Consider the following 21,035-nt stretch of genomic DNA (forward strand, 5'->3'; position numbering starts at 1 on the left):
TCGAGCCTTAGATACTGTTACCTCAGTTGGCCAGCAGATGGAGCAAAGTTCATAATGTTTGATGAGGAGCTGTCTGTGATTTCAGTGCTGAAGCAGCAATCTACACTATCACCAGTACAATATATATACACGGTAGTTTTAATATGTAAATTGTGTTTTAAAGGGTCAAGAGATATTTTCTTTTAGAGAAAAAGCTTTTTGCACTTTGTTCATCGCTAGAATTTACAAGAAGCTTCCTTGACTTTCCAAGGCCCTCAACAATAATATCATGTCTAAACCAGGGAGTGTTTGTCTGTGTGTGTGTGTGTGTGTGTGTGTGTGTATATATATATATGTGTATGTGTGTGTGTGTGTGTGTGTGTGCGTGCGCGTGCATTTCTTACGGTAGAGGTGACATGGGAGGACCAGCAGCGAGGGCTGAATGGCTCTCTGTCTGATGGAGGGTCACAGCCACACCCCTCCCTCACAGACCCAGGTCAGTTGGTGTCTGGGTGTGGAGTTCTGCCTCTCTCAAAGCATGAACAATAAACAACCCATCAATTTATAAAGGTTATGCAACCATGTTAGTGTCCGTCAAGGTCATCACACCTTTAGCCTTGTAATAGTTACATCTGAGTTCATGTAAAAATGAGTTACTGCTTTTAAAAGACGCCAAGGGTACATGTTGTAATAAATAATGTTGTAAGTTATGATTTAGTGTTCAGACCATAACCATAACATCTCAAATTCAATCAGTCTGTTGCATATCGTTAACTGAATATGTCACTCATTACAATTAATATGCACCACGAGTCACATACGTTCATCAACCAACAGTTAAAGGCCATGTGAGTGTAGACATATCTAAATAAAAAAGATTTTCTCTTCCCATCGTCAAATTTTAAACCTGAAAATTCCTCCTGTCTTTCTTCAGAGCCACAGCACATAGTGGGTTGTTGGTTGTTCATGCAGAGTTCAAGCATGTTCAAAATCCAAATCCATACTTTGTGTGGACTCTAAACTGCTGGATTTCAACCTCACCAAAGGGAGACCTGGACAATGTGCAGCTGAATATTAGACAAAAATAAAATAAAGTACAAACAGAGCTTGATTTATTTATTTTGTATGAGCAGGCAGAATTACTCAATATTTATGATTGCCCAGGTCAGCCTCTGGGTGGCGCCCTTCTGTATTTCTGTCTCTTTCTCTTTGACGTGGTTTTGCAGTGCAGCTCGGAGCTGATGTTTGATCGAAAACTGATGTTGGACAGGTTGTGAGACATTTCAAACCCAGCACAGTGTCCTACTTTCAACCATCTTAATGAAGTTATGTCTGATGAGATGCTGTTGCGTTGCCATCCACGAATGCCTGGCAGACAGGATGTGTTGCTAAGGTAATGGTACTTGTGTCTTGGAGGCTGTGTTTTCTGCACTGGCTTAATGTGCTCCCATGGAAACACATTTTCTCCTCCCTTTAAATTAAGCCTCATTTATATTTACCTGTTAAGTCACTAGGTGATCTTTCATTTAGGCAGGATCTGATTTACAGTGGTGGATTGTTTTAGACCGTAACCTTATTACATGTTTTTCACTGATTTACTGCTTCAGAAGTGCTTGTAATGTGTAGTCTAGAGCTGAAGCCAGATTGCAGCTGTAATGACCCCTCAGCCGGCCCAGGCCTGGTCATCAGTCTTTGTGGCTTCCTCCGTCTCTCCCTTGTCCTCTTTGTTTTTCAGTTCAGTCTCTCTCTCTCTAAACGCCCTAGCTCTCACCTCACCACTCTCGGTGTTTTGGTCTTTACCTTCTCCTGCTTGACCAGTCATGTTACCTTCAGACTGAGAGTTGAATAAGTGTCAGTTAATGGCATTGATGATTATTGATTGTGCATGAAGAGGGGGTGTGGGGGTTAATCACACTCCTCACTGCCACCTGTTGTTCACTATTGTCCCGTGTCATTCATTGATGCTGTTTATCTCTCAACCTGCACAAACTACACATATTCAGAAGTGAAATGTGGCTGTGACGATGACTCGGCTCATTTCATACACATTTTTAATAACGAAACTAATGAATCTTTGAATCCACTGATAGTTAAAAACAAGGTGCAGATTTTATATGAACCAAAGCTAAATGCACACATTTGTGATGATATTGTTTTGAAAATCATGTTGTATGGATTTGATCGAAGAAGCAAATATATGTATGTGTTGAAATGAGATCTAGTGTTTTATCACTTATAGTTGAAACTGAATGTTACAGACAAAGCAAAGCAAATTTAGTTTTTTGGCATCTTAATTCCATGAGTTCTGTTTTTTACTGTACTTCTTACTGGAGAGTACAGATGGCTTTATTTCAATGAGATGAAAATGGAAGCTGAATTTTAAAAACATGACTGATACACAAAGACTGTGAGGACATTTCACATTTGACACATTTATATGATATATGTATATGTGTACCACAGAATGTATTGACCCACTGACCACAGGGGACTTTTTCACACTAACTTTCACTCTACACCACCTACCCACTTAACCTGGTGATCTACATGATGCAGCTGAAGTTAAGAGAAAAATATCACCTGCTCTCTTTATTATCATTTGACTCCCTAATGAGGTGATGTTAGCTGCCACGCAGAGATGAAAGCTGCTGAGACAGATGTCTCACACTGTCGCTTCATTCATGTGACACTTCATTATTCACCCTAATGGAGAACTAATTGAGCTAAATGCAAATGATGTGTAAGGGGTATGAAAATGAGCTCTGATGGGTGGGCTTCTTTTGTCGTATACCCACTGTCGAAAACCACTGTTGGTTTTGGACTTAACATTAAGACCCCAGGATGGAGATGAGACTAACTCACTATACTAAGGAAACAAACCCCTCCTCAGAATGCCCCAGGGGCTCAGCAGGCTCAGGAAGGAAGGATGAATGAAATGAAGGGAAGAAGAATATGTAATCGGAAGCAACAGAGAAAGCAGGCAATCAACGTTGTTACATCTTTTTTCAGAGTGATACTGTAGCTGTGTGTGTGTGTGTGTGTGTGTGTGTGTGTGTGTGTGTGTGTGTGTGTGTGTGTGTGTGTGTGTGTGTGTGTGTGTGTGTGTGTGTGTGTGTGTGTGTGCGTGCGTGCGTGCGTGCGTGCGTGCGTGTGTGTGCGTGTGTGTGTGCAGCTGAATGTGCACTCTACTCGTTTTTTTCCGATTTTCACGTATCTTGCTGGTCCTCTTTAAGGTAGTCCGCTCTCTCTTTTGTGTGCTCGCTGCTCTGTGCTTTCAGATTTTCTTTTTCTTTTTCCTTTATTTCACGTCAGTTTTCCAGGCTGTCTTCTCACAGTTGCCCCATGCAGACTCAAGTGACATCCTCTTTTCCTACCCTCCTTTCCTTTCCTTTCCTCTCCTCCTCTCCCCTCCTGTCCTCAATGGTCTCAAGTTTATATGGTTCAGAACATTAACATCTCTTTACCGTTTCAGCTCTTTTTTTTCCTTTAGAGCACAGAACATCACCGCCAGGCTTTCTAATTTCTAATCATTTAACCCGTAGCCTCTACCTCAGCCTCTCCCGGCCTCGCACCCTCTTGCTCTGTTTTGACTTCTCACTGTGCACATGGTGGAGTTTGTGTGTTCTCGGTGTACTCTATGATTTTGTTTGTGTTGTTCTGTGCTTGTTGTTTTGTCATTGTCGTGTCGTATTGTTGTTGTGTTGTGTCCCCTCGTCCTCCCGACCCTCCATCCTCTTCCCCTTCACCCTGACCCCCGCCAAAACCTGCATTCTCAGTGACCTCGGTGACGGCGTCGACCCCCCTCCGTCCCTCCTCTCCTCCTCTGTCTCCCCTCTTACCCTTTGTGCATCCTCTCACATCCATCTTCCTCTCCTCTGTCTGTGTCTGTCCATTCTGTAATGTGATCCCAGAAGACACGGACTCACCAAGTTGGACGAACTCAGGTCTGTCCCCTCTCCTTCTCCTTCTTCTTCTTCTTCTTCTTCTTTTTCTTCTTCTTCTTCTTCTACCCCTCTTTCCTTTTCTGACTCGGCTTCTTTTTCTACTTTTAATCACTATATGTCTTCCTGGCTTTTCCTCATCCACCCACCTCCCCTCATCTCAGTCGTCTTTTCTACTTCTGCTTCGCTTGCCTCTAATCACTTTTGCCGTCTCCGAATTGTTCTGTAAACGACTCTTCCGGCTTTTTTGTCATTTCACACTTTTTATTTTGCTGTGGACGGATGGTGTGGGCTTACAGTTCATATAATCATGGTCATGGTCATGCTGGTGTTGTTTCTTCGCACAAGGTCTTGTCATGACACACTGAGTTATTTTCTACCCAGAAAATATAAACTTGCTGTTAGTGTATGAATTCTTCTTATTGGACACAGATTTGCAACATTTGCTCAGGCTTTTCTTGTTTTGGGGTCTATTTAGGTATAATTAGATTGCCAAAATATATGATGATGAAAGATACTGTGCAGTTGCAAAGAATGAGTCCGATTTCGATTATCTGGTTCGGACCCTACATCAGCACATTTGCTTTCTAATGAAAAATGACCGAAAGCTGACTTTGTGGTCATTTTTAGGAAACTTCTCCAAGTGTTGTTGTCACTGAGGTTGTCAGATGATAATCAGTGGAAGAAAAAATATATTTAATATGTTACAGTAATATTATAATATTTGGTTCAGGCACTTTCTGTCCCGAAAGTTTCAGGGGCTACATCTAAAAAATTGCACTGTTCATCTAATGCAGCTGTGAATCTGAGAAATGTTGCAGCTGAAACCTCAAATACCCATCGTCTCATTTCAACGTCAGGCACATGGGGGGTTTCCTAATACTCTTCTGACTGCACTGTGACTTAGAAAAGCAGCATAACCACATGAGATGATCAACAGGATGAAATGGTAAATAGCTGACAAAGCACTTAACATGCACCTTTCTGTGTAATTAAGAGAAAACGGAAGGTGTGGAACTGTGGAGGTGCTGAAATGTTACTTCAGCAGCACAAACAATTAACCAAGAGAAGCAAAACTAACATGTTGCCTCACCTGTGCAGTCACTCATTAACTCCCGGCTTCTATTGCTTTTCTGGCGTGTGTATGTGAAGCAATAAGCATTATGTATGTGCGCATGGCACTTGTACGTGTGCAGTCACCTCGTCATTGACATCATATGACACAAAAGTAGAGACAGAGAGCAAGTGGAGAGAATGGAGCTACAGCTACAGCAGGGAGTCACTTGGTGGCAGCTGATAATTGTTTGATAAAAAGTTTTTTGCAGAGAACTCATGTAGCAGTGTTTGTTATGAGACGTATTCTTGGTCTTTTAGTTTCTTTTTGGTTACATCCAATGTGTGTAGATGTTAATGCTGTGGCCTTATTACCCCCCATAGTGTGTGCTGATTATGGCGTGATGTCTGTGTAGTGCAAATTGTGCTTGCAACAAGAACAGAACAAACAAAGAACAGAGCTGCAATTTAGGACAAGATGAAATGGGCAAACATGATGATTTGGTGTTTTAACAAAACAGTGAAATGAGACATTTGTGTTGGCTAATTAGTCCGATCATACAGGGATTACATTTGTTGTCAAAGGATTGGGAGTTTTTTTAGAATCGAGTGTAAAAACCCCATAAGGGTCACAAGCACTGTTAGAGGTAGCACATTTTGTTTGCGTCATTTAGTTTTGTCTTTTACTGTGTAGTAGGGTTCATTACATCTTATAAAAAACAACGTAGTGGTCACAATGTTTTATAAAGTTTATTCAGCCTGGTGTCGGGACGTGGTTACAAATGAAGCTTGCCTTTACCTGTCAGCTTGTTTTGTTTGTGTTTTTGTTAATACAGCCGGCCATTCAGCTTTTCCCCATTAGATCTGTCCTCGTCATAGCTCATGGCTCATAGCTCAGCAGAAGCTTGTCTCTCATCATAGCAGTGTGTCCTCCCATCAGACCTCCCTCACTGTGTCAGCCGCCATCTGATCGTCTCCTGTCTCTGTGCTCAGGTATGGACATGGAAGAGAGAACCAGGCAGATGAAGCTGAAGATGAACAAGTACAAGCAGGGGGCTGGCTCTGACTCCAGACTGGAGCAGGACTACCACAAGGTAAAAGCAATTCTAGATATGCCCGATTTATGCTTCAATACTCATACAACATGTACCTACGCTCTACTGTTTGCATGGTTGCACTGTGCAGAAGCCATATGGCACACTTTGAAAGCAGTCAGGCATGTACACATGCACATATCAACATCGCACTGCGCATGTGCATTGATGGTTGCGCAATGTACACACACACACGCAAACATAGTTGCACAAACCCAAAAATCTGATAAACACTCAATTCACTTAATTCAGGCTGGGTTCACCTGTTTTTGCTAAGAAGGTCACTTCACTTGAACTGCAGAAAGCTTATTAAGTATGTGTCTCTACTTACTCCTATATTCATGTTGATTCCTGCTGATAGATGATTTTGCTGATATTTCAGTTAAAAAATACATTATAAAATGGAACATAACATATAAACAAATGTATCAGGGGGGGGACCTTCCCCTCCCGTTCACTTCCATTCTGTGTGAGCAAGGAAGTGAATAAAACATGTGGTTCCTGTTGAAAAGCAAATTGCAGTGTGGCTTCACATGGATTTCAATTTTGATGAACTCTGAACTACGATATTCGCTTTGCATTCACGTATGTGTGACCAGGCCTACATTTTATTATTTTTCTAAATTATTTACTGAAGATGAAGACAACGATAATAATAATTCATGCTCACAGGACAGTCTGTGGATTACCTGGTTACCTGGGACAAGTTTTTTGGAAAGACACAACGCTCATGAATGTCACAACCTTGGTGGTCTCACGTGCACAGCTACTGCAGAAAAAAATGTTTTTGCAATTGCAAAAAATGCCTTTTGGGCGTACTGAGCCTTTAAGCCTCTTGTTTTAAATTCAAGGAATGTGACAGTGAGCGTGTGCAGAGTCAAGTGTGTACTACTCTGTGCTGGAGCGGTGCTCAGCATGTTTGGAAAGCTTGGCCTCTGTCTGGCGTTTCATTGCAGTCTGGGCCAAGACAAAGGCTCTCTGTCCAGCTCTCCTTTTAAGTCAGTGTTATGAACACTATTGCATTAGAAGCTCCCGATGTGTCTGCTCAGAGTCTATAAAAAGCAGATTAAACTTGTCCTTGTCTGGTGAACATTATCCTGCTTGAAGATGCCATTGGCAAAACAATGCACTCACTATTATTAAACAAGACGTTTGAGTGCATGCTCTTAAACTGCAGTGTAATGCAGAACAGTTACTGTAACACTCAGTTCAGGCTCTCTTACTGTAAACATTCCACTTAAACACACACACACACAAAGGATGTTTTATAGTCAGCGACTATCACAAATTGTCTTGAACCTGATTCATGCCAAGTGTGTTATCCAAGTTGTTCTTTCAAGGAATCCTCAAAGTAAAGCTATAGTTAGAAAAATCTATGTCACACCATCTGGCTCCCAGTGCAGGAGGTGCACTCATCCAAGACACAGTCAAATTCCTGCATTTAAATCTTAAAAACATAGATAACTGGATTGGCACTCAAGGCCAAACAATCCTACTCATGTCTGTCCAGCTTTTAAAACTAGAAATAATAAAACAAAATATTAATTTAAAATATGAAGTAGTTGTATAATCTGCACCAAACTGTACAAACTCACAATATTGGGAATGTCGCTCATTTTTTACATTACTACCTGAGAAAAACACAATTAAAAATCAAACATTAAAAAACCTAATGATCTTATAATGGTAAGGAAAGTGATTAAAACGTCTTTTAACCAGATCTAACCAGACCTCCACTAAGCCTGGTACCAGCAAATTCACAAATACACAAACAGACAAAGCACAATTTCCTTGGCTGAATAAATATAAGTAGTATTTACTGTATACTGTATAAATATATCTATTACAAGAAATTATTCACCTAATTTGTGAAACGGTTTTGTAGAGACCTACTGTGTTATCTAATTTTAAGATTTCATTTTAGTTTATGCTCTTCTTAAATTAGTTTTTTTAATCATATTTTTTTAATCAGCTTCTTTCAGCAGGGATGGGGAAGGTGGGCCTCACTTGCTCATTAAACAGCTAGAGACATTAGCTCTGTGAGTGACCCTATCTGCAAAGTAACTAATATATGTTGTTATCATAGTTGAGTGACTAATTGGATATTCCCCCTAATAAGTATTTTGCATTGAAATACTTATGTAAAGTAGTGATTTTTTCAAATAAGTTAAAAGAAAGTAAAAAAAATTAACAATCATCGTCAAACCTTGTTGATTTTCTGGTGATGTCATCAGTGTGAGCCGGAGCCGAGCAGGCAGGTCTAACTTTCTGATCAGCAGCACTAATCACAAATTGATAGATGCTCATTAGAGGGTGTTTAAATCCAGCATGTGTGTAAGTGTGTTCATGTGGCCTGTATAACTGAAAATGTGTACCCTTTCATCACGTTTATATTAGTCTAACAAATTATATTAGATGAGTGTCTGTTTTTACAATTGAATATGAATAACCACTGAACACGTAAAAGCAACTATGATCTTTGGATTTGTGTTTGCAGTACACGTCAAGCACCAGCCAGGTTTTTTTGTGTTTTGTGTCGAGTCATCATTAGAATATTAACCTTTAATGTGTTTTGTCTATGTTTTGTACACTCCGCAGCGTTCGGGCAGAGATCCACGGGGCTCCGACAACCTGTCGGCCAAGTCATCGGACAGTGATGTAAGCGACGTGTCCGCTGTGTCGAGAACTAGTAGCGCCTCTCGGTTCAGCAGCACGAGCTACATGTCTGTCCAGTCCGAAAGGCCGCAAGGAAATCGCAAGATCCGGTAGGCTGACACCCACACCAGGGGACAGTTAACTCTGTCTTACTCATTAGACTTCATCGAGCTGTTGTCAGGAATGGACACATCCCCTCAGCCATGAACTCTGCTTTCATGTTGTTGCCGCGTCCAGACAATTTCAGCTTTGAAATTGTCTGCACTTGGTTAAAAGAGGAGAGCGCACCCTTTTAGCGGTGTCTGTCATTTTCTCACTGCGGTGAGTTCAGGTTTGGCTCCGTTTTAGAAACATCTGGAACCAAACGGTTGAACTCTACCCCTTCAGGCTGTGGGGGAAGTTGGTCCATATCTGGCAACACAGAAACAGAAAACACATTCCATATTTCTGGGTGTTGTCTCATATCAAAGCGGGGGGGGGGGGGGGGGGGGAAGAAACGCATTTGCATGGCGCCTTGTTGTAAGTCTACATTTCTGTTTTGGGTTATTTTCACTCAGTCTGCTTTTAAACTTGGCTGCACTGTGTCTCTGTGTTTGTCTCTTTTTCTCTTCTTGTTTACATTATTCATTCTTTGTTTGGCTTTCTTTCTGCTTCGCATGTGCTGCTCTCTTTGCTTCTGTTTCAAGGAGCCAGTCTCGGGAGGGGGATGAGCAGTTAGGAGAGGTGCGAGAGGAGGAGAAGGCGAGAGGGGGAGGAGGAGGAGGAGGAGGAGGAGGAGAGGGAGGGAGAAGGGCCAGTAAAGAAGGGAGATTACAGGAAGGGAGGAAAGGAGCAGGGGGGAATGTAGACACAGACAAGGAGCATCGGGAGGATTTGGTGGAGACAGAAGAGGACTTGCATCAGAGGAGTATCTCAGAGACTGACCTCAGGTAACACGTGTGTGGCAGCCTCTAACTGTAGACTCCTACTAACAAGCTGTAGCAAAGCACAGTGTGGTGACTATCCTCCACCCTTTACCTTGATATTAACACAACTTCAATCCTATTAACCCTTTCCAATACTAAAGTAGAGCAGCATGAGCTGACAACACTTAGTTAACCCATGCAGCCTGTACACACATAGTGATAAAACAACACAACAACCATTTGAAGAGTAACTTAACACCCTGTGAAAAATCTTCAAATGCTTGAACTGACCTCCATGCAGTGATGTGCACATGTACTCCAGGTACACACGTGGGATGACACCACTTTCAGGCGTGATTTACAGGTGCAACAGAGCACACTTCTGACCACACCCAACTCCAGCCATTACCGGTGCTGGCTGTGGTCAGAGGTGAATCATTCTCATATCCTGAATCTCTAACCACAGAGGATGAAAAAAACAAACAGCTTTTCAGTCGGGTTTTAAGCTACTCTTCAGGATCAGTTCACCCAAATCAAAGACACAAAAAAACATTTTGTGGAGAGAAAGAGGTGGAAGTATAAAATAGAAAGGAATATGAAATAGCTTTCCCTATTCATGCCATGGTGGGGTGCATTAGATCTGACAAATATGTATCCTCTCTAAAATACAGAGGAGGAGTAAGAAATTGTGTCTATGGTGCATGGGGGGAAAAATTTATAAAATTCAAAAGTCACTCATCCAGAGACATCACTCTAAACAGTGAAAACAGAGAAAAGTGTTGACAGGTCTGTGGATTATTCTGACCAACCTGGACACTGTCTCTGGAAAGACATTCTGCTTTTGAAAATGGCTAAGACCAAACCTAGAAATCTACATGGCAAATATAACTGCGTGTAAGCAGACAGTTCCTTCAGTAGAGGAATGTAACACCCACTCAGAGAGTCCTTTGCATCACAAAACTCAAGTCAAACACTATTTGCTGATAGATAACAGTGAGTTGATGCATTTCTCTTTGGCACATGAAGCCACACCACAGTACAGTCAACTTTATGTCAATCTTGAAGTTTGTCTAGTGTAGTTCAGGGATATGATTTTCTATTCATATTTCACCTTGTATTGTACTGTTGTATTTCAGTGTGATAAATCATACGGCTGAATGTATAGGTGTAAACCTTTACTGTTTAAGTTGATGCATGCAGAACATTTTTGTTCTAAGACCTTCAGACTATATTTAACATGACACAATTTCATTGCGGCCACAAGAGACTATATGGTTTCATTTCTGAGCGCCGCTGGACCAGCAGAAATAAAAAGTATGTCGAGCAGATTCAAGAACAAAGTGATTTGGAATCCCACCGCAGGATAAAAGCTTAGCTTCTACTCCTAATAAGATGGCTTCACTATCAAATCACACTCACAGCAGGATCCAAGTTAGTGCTTCTACCCATCTTTAGGGCTGATCAACAATCTCCTTGGACTTCGGAGAAAACACATTAAGATAAAAGCTGTACCCTCTTATGTGCGATTAAAGCTGCACCAGTGTGTACAGTCTGATTAACAAATTGCATCCCACGTGTGCGGGAGGCCATTGCACACTGTAGAAATGTGAGCAGGCCCATTGAAATGTACACAGGTGTAGCACCTTCACAGTTTAGACTTGATACAGCAGCGCACAGGTGTCCATTGGTTTGCTCTGAGGCTGCAGTCTGTGTTGCTTTACTGTGTGTCCGTGTGGCTCCCTGCTGGAGTGTTGCATCAGTATGTTGTCTGTCAGTCTGTGTCCGTCACACGCTGTCTGAGTTCTGCAACATGTCACCCAAACCTCCCACACTCCTCCAGCTTCTTCACTCTCTCTCTCTCCGTAACACCACAGTCCTCATACGAACACTGTCAACCTGCCGTTTATTCACCTTCAGTCAATGGAAACTCTGATCATTGTGATTGACAATAAAGACGGCTTGAAAAGATATTTGCCCAAGATAGCTTTAAATTCAGCGGTAGTATTCACATTTCAGTGTATTCCACCTTGACTGAAAGCTGAGCTGGATTATTTCCATTTTTAACACACTGACAGCTCCTATCTGTGTGTTTAACCCCAACTCCCTCATGACAGCTACAGTATAAAACAAGAATTATCTACTTTCTAAGCACATGTGAGTCATTCTGCTTCTCTGGGACAACAACAGACACATACTCAGTAAGAGCTGAGTCTAAAACCTTCTGAATTAGATTTCTCACTCAGATATAGTGAGGATGTGAGGTGCTCACAGTACACAGTAAATAATGAGGCAATTTTCCAAAAGCAATTCAGATATTTTATTTAAAAAAAATGTAGAATGGTAGCCAATAAAATAGCTTCAAATAAACCAAATGTTCAACAATAACACAATTTTAATCAACAGTATTTCTAAAAATAGCTGAAACCCAATTATGTGTCACTTCTGATTTTTGATTTGTTGCTGTGTATGAAGCTTTTTTGAGTCACATGTTGTCAGGACATGTCAGCATATAGTGTTTAGGCCACACAGGAAAGGAACAAGTCAGTGTACAGACACCACACAGGAGGTAAAAAAAGAAATGTTATCCATTGCCAAGAAGTAATTTAATAAGTTACATTACTCACCAGACTTAAATGAGAAATAAAGAAAATCTAGTTTGAAGAACGGTATATGCACAGACCTGTGCATATACGGAAAGTAGAAATTACCATTTTTGGTGAGGTTTACTGTATTTTCACCTCAGACATCAACATGAGCTTGTTCTCACTCCTTTAGTTGCAGAGCCAAGATGCCCATTTGTTCTGCCCTCGCTCGGAACTGTGCAAAGCGTCATTTCAGAATATTTCCCTGACCTTCATGCTGCTGCTCAGTGACATGCTCAGACTTTCAAATAAGTCCTACATGCATGGCCGTGTGTATCAAAGCCACACATCTCAGCTCTATAAAACAGGATAATCAGAGCTCCAGAGTGCAACCATTTTAATTCTAATTCAAATGTCAGACTGAATACTCTTTAGAATTAAAAGTTCATTGCTCTTTGAAAGGGTGGACTTACTTCATTATGCTGTGATATTATCATCATATCAGTGGTTTAAAATGGTTTCACAATGAGAGACAATAATATCATTTATCGCAATAATTTCTGGGACAAAGTATCGTCCAACAAGATTTGTTATTGAGGCCTATTAATAGTTATTAATACAAGTTAGAGGTTTCCTTCTTCAGTTTACAGCTTTAGTTCTATGAGGATTTCTTTCATATCCAAAAACTGGTATCGTACAATGAAGTATCCTTAAATAATATTAATATTGAATCGAAATCGTTCGCTTAGCCTGAGTTAAGAAATTACCAATACATATGGGAACTGTCAAACAAAAAAGTATAATAGGTGTATTATTGCGGTGCCAAAAGGCGCAGTGAAAAGTTCTGGTTGCACCTAAATGAAAAAGTTAGTCTGGAGCCTTGATACTATTTCTGTGGAATGGAAAGAGAAGAAGACTTTATGTCTTCTGTCTTTTTGTGTCATTGACTAGGCAGTGTGATATGTAGTGTATGCTCTGTGATAAGAAAAGGGACCTCTCTTCTCCACGTACTGTTATGTAAGCTCTGCCAGTGACGACACACACATCCGCCTGTACAATGAACCCGAACAGTTAAAATACAGCCTCTGCATGAGAGTGCAGAGACTGATGCCATAAATAATCAATTGAAAAGTGAGCAAACAGCTGTGTAATGGATAAGATGCTGCCTGCCCCAAATGATAGGAGGTTCAATCATACTCTGGTTATCTATAAGAGCGACGGAGCGCTGGGATTCTGCAGAAATATCCCTGCCAGCTGCAGTTACTTATGACTCATCCCCGATGTATTGAGGTCACATTGTAAATATACATCCGCACACATTAAACAGGCATGTTCAAACTGGCTTGATGCACGAGCATCATGTGTGTTCTTTGTCATTGGGCGCTTCCTCTGCACATAGAGATACATAATCACTCGGCTCAAGGCTGATGTCCAGTCTTCTTCAGGATGTAAGGAGCTTTCCATCAGCACTTTTAAATCCCACATCACCTCCCCTCCTCCATGCCTCTCCCCTCTATCCAATATTGTTGCCCAGGTAACGGCTCATTCATGTGAGGGAGAGTAACGACCGGTGTTTTGAAGGACAGGGGCTGATCATTACTAAAAGGAAGGAAGGAATGTTTACTCTAGCCTCCGCTCCACCCACTCCACTCAACAACAGCTGGTGCAGTGAATGGAAGGAGAGACCTGAAGCTGCGTTACCTCTTCAACCCGTGATAACATATCGATATGAGACTCTGACTTTAATGGAAGACTTCACTTCTGCTCACTCCACTCTCTGACAGAAAACTTTGTAGCTCTGTTGACAGGCGTGTGCGCATGCTAATGCTGAGGCTGGGGGCATAGTTGCCATGGAAACCCATTTTTTCCTGCCTCACCTGATAAAGACGCAGTGATCCTGTGTGCGAACAAGCGAACAAGAATAGCAGATAAGAGGACAGAAGGCCCCTTGCCTGACAGTTTCATACATTGTAGCTCTCTTGTTTAACATATCTGTTACTTCTTAGATGATTAAGTTAATTAGCCCTTTAAGTGAATAAATAAAACTTAGAAGTGAGTCTTAACACTTTATTTAAACTGTATATATACAGTATATTTGGCTGATATGAAGCTTCAAAGACCAATTTACTTGATGTACTCAACACAGCAAACTTTCGCAATACAGAACATTTTCCAGGTTTTGTTTTGGGAACATCTTGGCCTGAATGAAAATGCATGGTCTGCAATCTGCATCTGCAACACCGTGTTCTGCGGGCTGGGTTTGGACATTAGAAATCCCAGGAGGGTCCCTGTTTTCCAAGCAGGCACATTTATTAAACACACTGAAATCGGGTGCCAAGACGTGTACAGAGAGGAGAGATACTGTAATGAGAGAGGGTGTGGAGAGAGGCTGGTGTAAATTCATTCCATACAGCTGCTGTCAGTCAAGTCAAAGTTAAGTCACTACAACGTTCCATATTGAACGAGCTGACATTTAGATCTGTAACATGTCGTCATGCACTGAGAAACTTACCCAGCAAGAAAAATAGATTGCCAGTGTGGATTTGAAAGAACAGGATGTTTGTTTACATATAAGACAAATTAACATTTTAACTTTTACTAGAAGGTCATTTGTCCCTTTGGATGAATCAATGGCATCTAATTTTAAATCAATTAATATGTTCTATATATCACAACATATTTATTTGAAAAGGTGTGAACAAGCTCCGTGCTGATCCATTTTAACCTTAGTGGGAAATAATTTTGTTGAGACAATGTGTCCCTGACCTCTCTCCTGGTGATATTGGTTTAAGGAAAGAGGCGGCATTATCTCCCCGTTCCGAGCTGTTGAAATACAGCCTCACTGTGACGATTGTGAAAAGGCATATTTCAATATGTCACCTGAAGCAGATCAGTTCATATGTTGTCTGGAATCAAGACACTTGAAGTCGGCTTCAAAGCTTCTAGGCTGCATTAACTTATCAAAGCCACTAATCCCCAATAAACATTCAATATTTATGGAGTGAATTAAGTTCAGGCTGATCCATAACAGACGCTGCTGGCGTTAGAACTGGCATAAACACAAGTTTTTCAACGACAGGCTAAGATACAGGGTGTATGCTTCCTGTCACAGCACATCTGCCTTACTTCACCACTGGCTGCAAAACAAAACATGTTATTAACTTGAGGACACGGACCAGGCAATAAATGCCAGGCAGAAGGACAGACTGCTGAAGCTGCAGCAAGGGAAGTAGCAACACTTAGATCAAAGGCATCACTCACCTTTCCCGTCAAGGTAGTGCAACATTTTTGCCGACACTTGGAATCCTGTGACAATGTCAGAAGTAATCTCCTATATATACTTGTTATTCTCCCAATTCGAATACAATGGCGATGAACACTAATGTCTCATGTGTGAAAAAGCAGAGTTTGAAGGAGCCTAATTGAAGTAATTGATGGAATCAACTGTCACAATGCATTTATTCTTCTACAATTTCAGTTAGGGCGTCTCGCCATAAGTTCTCTTTATATGACACTTTAACAGTGGAGGTCGGACACTTGAATTAATGAATAGTAGCCTGAGGGCATTTCATGTAACAAATCCCATTAAGAATACAGGACCTAAGAAACAGAATGTAATTTGTCTCCTGAAGATAATTTTACTGGCAGAGCTGAAATAAGGCCTTAATAGGGCCAATTCCTTTCAAATAGAAGGAACTGTAGAATAATAATAATCCGGCAGTGTGGTGATGACCCAGGTTCAGAGAAGTTGCACATTATTTTCTATCTTCATGTAAAGAGCACTGGTAGAATAAAACAGCTTTTCTTATTATATAGTTATATACCTTCAGCATAACGACATTAATAGCATTAAAACAAGTGTGGCACATAATGTAGAATTTATTGAAACTAAAGAAAAACAGTGTTTTGAAATGTCAGAAATAGCAATCTTAAAGATGTTGAGCTTTAGGCAACTAGAGATTGAAAGTTCAAACAGAAGATGGCATCATTCTACCAAGTGCATGATTAGCTGTTCTGGAGTTCTTCCTAAATATTCAAATGTTGACCATGTTGGCTCAAGAGGTAATATTATGCAGAAGCGCACCAGCAAAGGGATTAAAGAAGACGATAGATACAAAGACATTGATGTAAAGATTAATGATTCCAACTTTCAAGAAAGGTTTTATAAGGAAAGAAAAGCACACAACACAGTTGTTTGACCCGTGATCCAGTTTGACATGTTTACAAGAAAGATATAGGTCAAAAACAATAAAGATGGAGACCTACCCGGTGCTTCAGTCAGTGCTGATATTTGTTTTCTTTTAAAACTCTCAGAAAAGGCCTCAAACATTCCTCAGCATTTAGGAAGCACAGCATGCAGTGTTCCCTTACGTTTTGTGTTGGTAAGAATATAATAGAAGTAAAAACCTACGGTCAAAAAGTCATAGAAAGTAATAGTTCTCATCTTCTTAAGGAGCTAAATACAGTTGAATATCTAATGGTTTATCTGATAAACAGTATCTCCACTTTAAAGCCTAAACTATACTGTAATATACTGTCATGACATCCTGTACCTGAACTCTGTCCTTTTCTCCTCTTCACCCCACAACCTGCCATCTCCTGTCCTCTTTTCTTTCCTTCTCCATCATCTCTTCTTCCACATCCACTGGCCTCCTCTCTCCTCCGTCCTGTCCTCTCTCCTGTGCCCTGTCCTCTCTCCTCTGTCCTTGCCTGCCCCCCCTATCAATGGTGGTGGCTGACAGTGACTTTGCATCCAAAATGAAAAACAGGCAAATGGGCTCGACAGGCGGGATGAACATCACCAAGAGCACAAGCATCAGTGGCGACATGTGTAACCTGGAGAAGACGGACGGCAGCCAGTCGGACACGGCGGTTGGCACGGTAGGCACTGACGACAAGAAGAGGCGCTCCAGCATTGGTGCCAAAATGCAGGCCATGGTTGGCATGTCGCGCAAGAGCCGGAGCACCTCTCAGCTCAGCCAAACAGGTAGGACAGCCATTGAACTGTAAGAGTGTTCGTATGTGATGAGCATCTGTCGCTGTCGTTTTCTGTCCTGAATGTTGCGTTCTAATGCCGCAGCTCTCTCTTCTCCAGCTCCTTCCTTCTCCCCACCTTTGTTCTAATCTAGCAGGGACCCTTTTCTGGAGGTCAAGACAGCAGAAGGCCTTTTTCTCTCTTTTTTTCTAGGAAGCAACTCTCCTGGAAATTCCTCTTTCTCTACCCTACCCCGATTTCTTTCTTACCTTTCCTATTTCACCACTGCAGTTGTGTTTTCTCATTTCATTTTGGAAAACGTGTTACTGCTGTAACTGCCATCGATGTCCTCAGCTGCTTGTAGCTGGTAAAGTTGTGTCACCTCTCTCGTGTTGTGATGCTCTCTGTGATTTGTGAATGCAAAAACGCTACTTCACATGAAGGGTGTGTTTTTGAGTGCATGTGAGAATGCGTGCACATGCAAGAGATAGACAAGAAGGGGTGTGTTGTGTTGGCGTTTTTTCAAACCTATTTTCCTTTAGCTGAATGTAGGAACAAGTATTTTTATGCAGAAAGTGGGCTGTTACGTTTGCTATCCTACTTTCTTCTCAAAGGCGCTCAGTAACCCTTTTAGAGGGGTTGGCTGCTTCACTTGCTGCCAGACAGTGGGAAGAAAAAGAAGAAGCCTAGCAGGTGGCGTGCAGTGATGTTTCTGGCCAACAGATCGGGCTTTGGTCTTTTCATATGAAGTGCCTTTTCATCTCGATCTATTCAACCTTAAAGTGCTCAATAATCACTTCGACCCATCAGCACTCTCTCTGTCCAGATCTGACTCAACAGCCTGGCGGAGGGACAGAGAGAGATTCATGGAGAAAGACATGTTGGATGAGATGAGTCCAAGTGGAGCAGGGTTGTGCTCTCACGTGCCGCTGCCCTGCCCCCCCCCCCCCGAGCACGTGATTTGACTGGCACATGTGCTGCTGCTTCCTCATCTCTTTAAGTGAAAGATTTCTACTAATTGTAAATCATGTCAATTGTAAACCAGTTAATTTTTGTTGCCTTGAAATATGATTCATTTATGATATGGATGTTGGAAAATAGAGGATGATTTGGTTATAAATGTGTTATCATTTTGACTATTTTTATCTTTGGATACACATTTGAACAGCGTCACACAACAGGAACAAAGTTACACACACATGCACACACAAGGCAGCTTGAATCCCATAGAGCTATCAATATTTCACTGAATGCCTCTGAGTGCCTCAAGTAGAGCTTGTGAGAGTGTGCATACATCTGCCTGGAGATCTGTATTTGGTTCTGCGTGAGCATTAACACTGCCAAGATGCATTCTGCCCTACTTTGTTGTGCACCGTCCTGGGAGGCGCACCGCCGTCTATAAGGGTGCATTCAAAGGATGGCCGACTTTAAGAGGCTGTTCAGCACTTTGTATACACAGTTTGCAGTTCTTGGTTTGAACTGCTGAAGGCACTTGACTTTTTGGGAAATACAAATGTATCACGTTGTCTGTATAAACATTTGTCGAGCTGTGATAAGGAAACCGTACTTTGAACATAAGTCCACACCAGGACTTGACACCGAACGCAAGGAGGCAGAACAAAGCAAAATTGACAAGAAGATGGCCTTCGTATGCATTCAGCAAAGCATCCAGCCGTCTGTTGACAAATAGCAGTGAACTGTAATAAGACACTAAAACACAACCAAGACTGGAGCTTGTTGCTGAAACTGATTCATGATTGAGTTCATGGGGTTTAGATTAATCATTCACGAAAAAGGACATGAAGCAGTTCAAGCTGGAGGCAAAGTGCAGTAACACTTCTGTGACCAAAAAAAACAAAGCAAGATTCAAGAAATGATTAGAGTAATACATTTTCTAATAAGGAAGTTCGGTAATTTGCAATGTGGTTGCCAGGGAACAGAGGAGTTTTACAGTCAGTGCTTAATTTATCTGACATTTTACATTGGCTTTAAATTTGACTTGAACAATTAAAAACAATGTTCACAACATAATGAAAATGGTGATGAATAATACTCACACATGATCATTTAGAGGCATTAAAGTGGTCATCGTGAGCAAGCTGAAGAATCAGGTTGATTCATTACGTTTATTGTCTCATCCACCATTTAGCAAAGCTCCAGTCCCTGGCACATTATCTTTAAACTCAGGAGAGAGCAGATTTTACTGCTGCAACACAGTCTGACTCAGCTGGAATATACAGTAACACAAGAAAATGTTGCAAGTCCGTTGAAAATCAATTTACATATGCTTATCTGCACACGTCTGTGTGACTGGCATCTAAAGACAGACCTGATTTTCTGATCTGCTGTTCTTATTTTCACAATAGTTTTACTGCTATTCATACACAAAAACACATGTTCTATCTAAAAATGAGTTGGTCAGCAGTACATGAGATACAAAAACATGCCGGTTTTGGAAAACATTATTCTCCAGTATCACTAATGGTGAACACACCACAGTGTGGGACCTTTTACAGTATTGCTCAGGACAGTACCATTGTTTGACTTCTAGCGGATTTGTGTAGTTGTATTTGCAGAGAGGGATTTGTTGTGTGCGCTGCACTGTGCTGAGCACTCTGCTCCAATTCTTTATGTGAATTATTGAGGATTATTTGTGATCCTTGGGAGGAACAATATAATAAGTCTCCTCCCACTCTGTACAATAAGAATATCAGGAAAGCAGCTCTTTTAGTCCAATCAAGTATTTCTTTTTTCTTTTTGCAACTTATGAGGAATATGAGGTCTCTCTCTTGTTCACAACAGAATCATTATATCCAGAAACCTTTCTGTAGCTCTACCCCATAATAGCCTCTGTTTACCAGTCCTGATGGTGTCCCAGAAAAATAATCGACAGCAAGATTTACAGCTCAGCACCAGCCACTGACTATTAAGGCTGAGGAGGTGAACAGTGCAGGAGACGCAGGAGATTGGGCCTTAATAGGCCTAAACAGGCAAGCCTGCCTGCAGTGATATAGAAATGAGAAAAAGATGGAATCAGTGGGGAGGATTCAGAGTATGTGGTGTAATACGCTGTAATTGAAAAACCCAGCTTCCTGTTACCCTGGGTTCAACCTTGAGTATTCTATGATTCTTCTTACGTTCCACTTTTTGTTACCTGAGATGGATAAATGGATGCTGGCCTCTGTAACCTGAAAGAACCCTGTCACATCAGTGTCCTACTTTTTTTAATAAGACCACGAAAGGTTTGATCAAGGGCTGCTGCCGACACTCGCGCTGTTAGGTAACTGCTCCTACCGTACACACACTACACTGTTCAGCTATTTCATACATGTAGTATTCAAGCATTCAGCATTTACTGACAGGCTTCCTCTGCTCCGAGAGCAGAATGTCCCCTGGTGAAAGAGAGAGCATACTACCTTTCTTATTAGGCCGACAATATCCAGATGTATACAGGAGAGAGAACAAATCATTGGCTCCTTTCTCTCTGCTCTCTCACCTACACCAGATACTGACGTTGTTTTTGGACCTCCAGTCTTCACACGGACTGTTTTCTTTGTAATAAAATAGCTGAACTTTGATCTTTCAGCCGAGGTAATTTGTCTTCGTGTTGACTCGGGTGCCTATCTCAGCAGCTCTTCCAATTGCTGAGGCCGCTAATTAATCTCCTAGGGGGCCAGAGCAGACATGCTGCTCTCAGGATGATGCATGAACAGAACACAGCGGCACAGGTACAAGCGAGGAAGAGGGACACGAGAGCCCTGCACTGCTTTCTTCTCATCCTTCTCTCTACCTTACCTAGCCTCTTATTGAGTTCTAACTGATATTTGTCTTGTATTCATCTATCTTCACAT

At 41.5% G+C, this 21,035-nt stretch overlaps 1 protein-coding gene across 48 annotated transcripts in view; it reads left to right on the forward strand.

Annotated features, from left to right (window-relative positions):
• rims2a (regulating synaptic membrane exocytosis 2a) overlaps positions 1–21,035 on the forward strand; it is a 133,382-nt gene that overhangs the window by 99,325 nt on the left and 13,022 nt on the right. For 37 of the 48 annotated variants that reach the window (XM_034609974.1, XM_034609963.1, XM_034609952.1 and 34 more), the window contains 4 exons: positions 3,891–3,923; positions 5,967–6,067; positions 8,666–8,832; positions 16,952–17,196. The exons of 3 other annotated variants lie outside the window; for them this stretch is intronic. In XM_034609974.1, the coding sequence (XP_034465865.1) occupies positions 3,891–3,923; positions 5,967–6,067; positions 8,666–8,832; positions 16,952–17,196 (546 nt within the window). The remainder of the gene's footprint in view (positions 1–3,890; positions 3,924–5,966; positions 6,068–8,665; positions 8,833–16,951; positions 17,197–21,035) is intronic. 8 more of the 48 variants (XM_034609969.1, XM_034609959.1, XM_034609961.1 and 5 more) reach the window with 2 other exon arrangements.

This window comes from Hippoglossus hippoglossus, chromosome 16 (assembly GCF_009819705.1).
Source record: "Hippoglossus hippoglossus isolate fHipHip1 chromosome 16, fHipHip1.pri, whole genome shotgun sequence".
NCBI classification, from domain to species: domain Eukaryota; kingdom Metazoa; phylum Chordata; class Actinopteri; order Pleuronectiformes; family Pleuronectidae; genus Hippoglossus; species Hippoglossus hippoglossus.